Below are 6,696 nucleotides of genomic sequence, written 5' to 3'. Positions count from 1 at the left end.
AGAAGAAGAAGAATGCTTATATAAAATGGGACGATAGATACAAATACTGTTTTGTTTGGCTTATATATTCCATTTCAAATCTGGTGTGTCTATTTATATAAGAAAAAAAAAAAAAGTACTTTTTAATGTACACAATAGATAAGTTTCTCTAAGATAAAGTAAGAGATCATATAAGCAAAGGCAGATCATGTTGAAATAAATAATACGACGCACAAAAAGTAGCCAATCAGCATAAGCAAAAACCCAAATAGGGTGTATAATGGAGTGTCTTTAGCAATCACGTGACCAATACGAATGTGGGCGAAAAAAAGTCACAGATTTCACGCAAAAAGGTCGCTTAGCTCAGTTGGTTAGAGCGTGGTGCTAATAACGCCAAGGTCGCGAGTTCGACCCTCGTAGTGACCATATCTTGTCTGATTTCCAATGTCTTCTCGGCATCGGAACATCATTTTCCCTTTCGCGCTAAGGATAAATTATTTTCCGACCGTGGTTATTTTTTTCTTTTCGTTTTTTTTTTTTTTATTTATTCAATAACTTCTGTTGTTATGGTGTTGTTGTTATTGTCTTTGCAACAAAGAAGAAGAAATAGAGACACGGCAACTTTTGTCTAAGTCGATGAACGAGCACTGTCAAAAATGAGAAAGGTCAAAAATGTGAAAAAAAGAAAAAAGAAAAAAATTTATCAAATAAATATTGTAAGATTAAGAATGAAAGTGGCAACTCCGAAACTTTTTATTAAAGCTACCCAAGCAACTAACTCTACCCAAGTAACCAACTTCACTTTTTTTTCAATAGCTTTAAGTTCTTTTCTTGTAAAAGTGTCTACCTTTTATCTCTCTCTCTCTCTTTTTTTTTTTTTTTTGGACTCATGACAAGCTTACTTGTCTTCACTTTACTTTTGGAATATCTTTTATTCAAATAAACCTCAAGTAGCTTTTAAAAACAAGTCTGATCTATTTAACAAGATCTAGTGATCACTTATAAAGGAAAACCACCTTTGAATCTATATTAAACCTCTGTATCAATTAAAAATATCAATCCACTAAGAGCCAAAAAAGCCGCAATGATTCAAATCCTGACTCCTCTCCCCCTCAAAAGGTGTATATAACTTCAATACAAGGTATAAACTTGAAGGGTGTATTAAAAAAACAAAATACATTAAGTCTAAAGGGTATTACAATCTATCAGTTATGTACCAAAAAAATAAAGTAAAATAAAAAAAAAACGTCTCTAAAGAACTTTAAACACATCAAGTAAGTCTTTTTATAAAAATCCTTTTATTTACTTGACCACTTGTTTAATTTTATCCTTTATCTGCTCAAGCCGTTGGATTTATTCAGTTTGTTAAAAAAAAAAGCTTTTCTAAATGTTTTATTTTATGCAATAATTAATGAATACAAGTAGAGAACTGGATATTTTGATCATATATTTATATGGCCTTGTATAAGTTTTAGCCGAATATGTCATTACCCATACCCAAAAGGACTAAATCGTAGATAATCATAAACACAATTGCTGTAGTCAAGGCAGCACAAGAAATCAATGCCAAATAAAATGGATTGAATCCTTTTCTTTGCTTAAAAGCAATAAAACGATCTTCTGTGTTTTCCTTTTTGTCTTCATTTCCAACTGGTACTTCTGGAGCGATTGCCGAGGACTTGAATGAAAAGATACTGCCAATCATAGAAGGGCTCTGCTGTGATCCAATTGATGGTGATCGAGGTGCTTGACTTATTTCAGGGGACAGCGGAACTATTAGATTATGATTGGGAGATATATGATGTTTTGGAGAAAGTGGAGCGTTGTCGTTTTTCTCAGCAGATGACCTTGGTGAAAGACCGGGCAGATCGGGTGATAAGCCATTATTATCTTTGCTGTGCGTTGGGTGAGAGATTCCTAATCCATTGGGAGATAGATTTGGACTGTGGGCTGTGTACGAAGAAGGTGTGGATGAGGGTCGATGTGGCTGATCTGGTAATTTGAGGCCACTGGGTGTATACATGGGTGGATCGCCCGTTGGTGCGTGCGTATCAAACCTGTGATCTTCTGCAGAAGCTGCATCACTGTAAACAATTGTAGGAACCACTGTAGCTTTAGTTTCCATGTTGGAAGGGTAAACCGTTATAGAGCCGCCTTCCATTTGATTGGTTTTTGAAGCTTTTATACTGGATCTTCTAATTGAGATAGAATAATTATCATCTGGGTTATACATGCGAACGTCATTATCGTCAGGACTTTTAAGAGCCAAAGAAGGACTAATAACATGGGGAATAGGCGACTTTTTCATGTCGAGGGATCCAGCATCAGATGATTATACGTTCCGCAGAGGCTTGATACCATAAAGAAAGTAAGTATAGAACCAGAGGTAAGATAGATCTCAAAGTGTACACATATGAAATTTGAGTATTGGTGTAAATTTATAAAAATGCAAGAAATGTACCGATTGAAAGAATAAACTACTCCAATTTTGTATGGTATCAATATAATCTTTTGTTTGTAGAGGTCTAAATAAATAAATAAATAAGATGTAACGTCTGAGTCTTTGTGTATCGCCTTACATGCAAACAAACCAAGGTAGAAAATTTGACCAAAAGATTGCCCACGCATTATTACAAATTTGACCTCGACGGAGATTTGCTCTGATAACAATGGTAAACACAGGTATTGATGTGATAAGAGCACAAACAGGGAACAAGTAAGCTGTTACTATAGATGCTGTTGATCCTATTAGACGATTTTAGTAAATAGTATACGATAAGCACAAAAAAAAATAAATAAACGGAGGAAAAAAAAAAAAAAAAAAAAAACTTACCATTTGCACTTAAAATCGATAAAATATCACTAGATGCATCCATTTGGTATGCCATTGCTCCAAGGATACCTGCGAATATGAAAAATAAAAAATTAAAACATACTTATTTTTTAAAATAAAAAAGGAACAATAATTTACCAAGAACAATGTAAAATATAGTTGATATAATGACAGAGACCCACATACATTTATGAATGTTAGCGGTAGGCTTTAAGTCGTTTACCCAAGAGGGGATCTATATACATATAAGCAAATTATTTTTTGTTGTTCAAATTCTCAATAAGAAGAAAGAGGATGACTTACAGTAGTAATGAAGCTATAATTGAATATGACAATCCCCAAGACCGTAGTCGAGTTATTTCCAATAGCAGGTAACAATTCAGGCTTCAATCCTTCTTGACAAAAGGCAACACACCACTGAATCAATACAGCAATCAAGACGATAAAGGATATCATTTGTACGGCAATGTTTTCCACTAAACTGAAGAATCCTAAAGGAATTACCATGACTGCAGTCAAAAGGTACCCAAAAGTGAAGATAAAATAGTCATCAGAAGAAAATGGAGAGTTACCAGTGATGCCCTCGGAATCAGTAACGCAAAACCAACCACCAGGTGATACACCAAGACCACAAGTACCGTGGAATATAGTGATAAACATACTATCAAATGTCTATAGATAAAAGAAATTTGAGTTTATCTAAAAAAAAAAAGATATATATAGACTTACCTGAGCAGCAATAATAATACTTGTGACATTAACAGCTTGAAGAGCCAAATACAACAAGACTTGGAAAACATAATGATATTTTCTACCAAGATAAACTTGCGCTATGGTCGTTAATTCAACTTTGGACTTTTTTAAAGTGAGTGTAAAGATCCCAATTAACCGATATGTCAAATTAATTTACCTGAAATTTTTCATTTCCTTTAATGTTTGATAAGGCCTCGCATACAAACAAAGCAGAACAACCGGAAAGAACAGCGATGACGAGGAAAATAAATACTGGAGGAAGCCAGCCAGACTGCAATATAAATGATGAATACAAAATGAGAAAGTTGAATATTTTTTTTTTACCTGTTGGAAAAGAGCCGGGATGGTAGATAATCCAGGGCCCTAAATGCATATGATTAGATCTGTTTATTATTGGTGTATATATGTGAATACTTACTGTCATAGATGATACTAAAAGAGCAGTACTTCCAAAACCTCCAATACCTTTTACTTGAGACATAGTATTAACGAATGAATGAAAGAAGAGAGCAATTAAGCAGAAAATATTTATAGATTTACGATTTTCGCCTTTTTTCCGGTACCGGACTAATTCAAGTAAATAAGACCATATATAGGATTTAAAGATCAAAATCCATGTTTCGTCAATTTGGTTACACGAATCACTACTTTCTGTCTTTATCCTTAGCATAAATACGTAATTGATAGTAAAAATGAATTTGATAAAGCTATAAATGAGTATGCACATTCTGAAGAAAAATAATAAACATATATAATTCAACGAACAAAAGAGATCGCGTAGATCTCAGAGTAACCAAAAAAAAAAAGAGAAATAAACAAAAACAAATAACAAAAAGACTGCACTATTCAGCTATTGTCCTCCCCACCTTTAGCTCTTTTAGGTCATGAAACAAGAAAACTAATCAGTGTAACAAAGAAAAATAGTCATCACGCTGCTTTTGTGATTCTGTCAATCGTTTGATATAGGATAAAAGGAAAAAAGAATCAACGTTCGTATCTCTGAGAAAAACCAAGGAAAACAGTAAAAATACGCTAAATTATACTATAGCTTAATTAAGAAAACATAGATACACATGATAAAGTATAAAAAAAGATTACATATGTTTTAGTAAAAGAGAAGTATCCGTGCTTTTTTTATATTTTTTTATCTAAATAACGAGTTAATAACCCATTAAAGAACACAAATACCTTTCTTATCAGGAGCTTTTATTATTATTGTTATTGTTATTAAAATTGATAAGTCTAGTTTGATACAAGATATTATTGTGCAAACAATGTTATATGAAAGTAATTAAAAACAAATGATCATGTATTTAGAGGGTTAATAGAGTTATAACGCTTTTATTGTATTGACTTAGGTATGATTATATGTTTCTTGTATATGCAAATAGCGATGGATGAAGCAGACACTAATGTTTTGTATCATTCTCCTTTTTTCACTCGTATTGGATCAATTATGTTTCTTTAACAGTAGTGCTGTTCTATTTTAAGCTTACGGTATTGAACATTGGCTGATCAAATACTTTTCTATTTTATCTTCATGGAAAGTACAGCCAATTACGAATTGTTTTGATTTTGGTCCTTGTATCGATACTTGTATCATTACAATGCTCAAAAAGCGGACTTTTTTGTCGGATTATTCAATATTTCGCAATAAGTAGCTTTAAGCCAAGCTACTAGATTTTCCTTGTAGGACCAAAGATTCCATAAGGCTAATAATGAACGATGATACTTAATATTAATAAATATACTTCTAAAAAAACCCCATAGATTATTATTGTTTCAATTGGCACTTTCCAATGTATCAAATACAGCTTTCAACATGTAGCTTAGTTTCAGAAAATCATTAAACGGGATTTTGATATTTCTATCTTAATAATTTGATGACCTTCCTTCTTTTCTCAATCTTTTCTTAAACTTACTATATTGGCGAAGGGTCATGTTTTTTGGTGCCTTAACGACAGTTTAAGAGTGAGATAACTTAAGATAACAGTAAATAGTTATATAATAGCACACTCAGATAATTGTATCATAACGATATAAGAAATAACAACAAAAAAAAATAATTGCCATGATAGTATATTATGCGATAAAATCGTAAATATATACTCAAAAACTTTTTCAAAGTAGAATTTTTGAGAGATTCAATATTAGAAGATATTGTATCGATAGAGGCATTTAGCTTAAGCAACTGTTGCTATTACAACAATTAGATTGGAATTTTCTCTGTCTGTTCGGACTTTGTTCTTTTAGTCAATAAGTTATAAAAAATATTGACGACAATCTCTGATGTTAACAAACAATAAAGAAATATATGATTTAACATTAGATATATTTTAAACTAAAAACCTGTAAGCATAATTAATTTACAGAACTTATGAGCTGTAGCGTGTAGCTGTTTGAATACTGAAAGAAAAATAATTGATTATTAAAAGTATCTTCTATAACAATACACAGGGTAAGAAAAAGAGTAGGTATTAAGAAGGGTAAAACTCTTTTTTATGTTTTCTTGAGCAAAATATCAAAATAAAGTTTGTAATCTAGATATTAGTTGAAACTAATGATCCTCAATGCGAAACCAAGACCTGGAACTTATCGCCACATTAGACGTTGTAATAAATTTAGTAGCAACTACATTAGGGATAACAGAATATATTCACCCTTTGATACAAGCTATAGGACCATACCTTGTATCCCTTTATATAAAACATAATCAGCATACAAATTCAAGTTTATTGCAAGAAAATAAAAGTAATAGTAGGCTCCAAAATAAACTTTATTTCCATTAGTTATTTGAGAGTACAGAGAAGAAAAATATATAAAAAGAGAAGAGATGGGGAATAAGGGAAAACGCAAGCAAAGAAAGCAAAGCAAAGCAATCCTATAGCCATATCCTCTTCCACTTATTTACAGCACAAATCACTTGTAGGTCCCCAACAATAGTCTTCATATCTTTCTCCAGTGAATCTTTTACCAGAGCCACAAGCACTTTCACATTGTCTGTCTCTAGTGGCTGTGCTAGAAAAGGGACCATTGTAGACACATCCTGTCTTGCATCCACCTGCACAAAAGGCTTCACAGGTCATAGCAAAGGCGAACAAGGAACCCAGGATAGCAAGAGTGAACTTCAT

General features: G+C 32.4%; 2 protein-coding genes and 1 non-coding gene across 3 annotated transcripts; 1 reads left to right on the top strand and 2 right to left on the bottom strand.

Moving 5' to 3' along the window:
* The first annotated feature begins 331 nt into the window (after positions 1–331).
* RO3G_19123 lies at positions 332–405 on the top strand. Its single transcript has one exon. It is a non-coding gene; the product is annotated as a tRNA-Ile (tRNA).
* A 1,045-nt stretch (positions 406–1,450) lies between these two features.
* Positions 1,451–4,046, bottom strand: RO3G_10600 (uncharacterized protein; the record flags this gene model as incomplete). The annotated part of the gene is made up of 10 exons (XM_067665185.1): positions 1,451–2,255; positions 2,441–2,504; positions 2,614–2,724; positions 2,813–2,881; positions 2,951–3,047; positions 3,116–3,484; positions 3,542–3,667; positions 3,723–3,836; positions 3,890–3,928; positions 3,984–4,046. 10 exons carry the CDS (start codon positions 4,044–4,046, stop codon positions 1,451–1,453), a joined length of 1,857 nt encoding a protein of 618 aa, XP_067521286.1.
* Positions 4,047–6,468: 2,422 nt separating this feature from the next.
* Positions 6,469–6,696, bottom strand: RO3G_10599 (uncharacterized protein; the record flags this gene model as incomplete). The annotated part of the gene is made up of 1 exon (XM_067665184.1): positions 6,469–6,696. The coding sequence occupies one exon, from the start codon at positions 6,694–6,696 to the stop codon at positions 6,469–6,471; it is 228 nt and encodes a 75-aa protein (XP_067521285.1).

This window comes from Rhizopus delemar, genomic scaffold (assembly GCF_000149305.1).
Source record: "Rhizopus delemar RA 99-880 supercont3.8 genomic scaffold, whole genome shotgun sequence".
Lineage (NCBI taxonomy): Eukaryota > Fungi > Mucoromycota > Mucoromycetes > Mucorales > Rhizopodaceae > Rhizopus > Rhizopus delemar.
The sequence above is the reverse complement of the archived record's forward strand: the minus strand, read 5'-3'. Positions and strand labels throughout refer to the sequence as shown.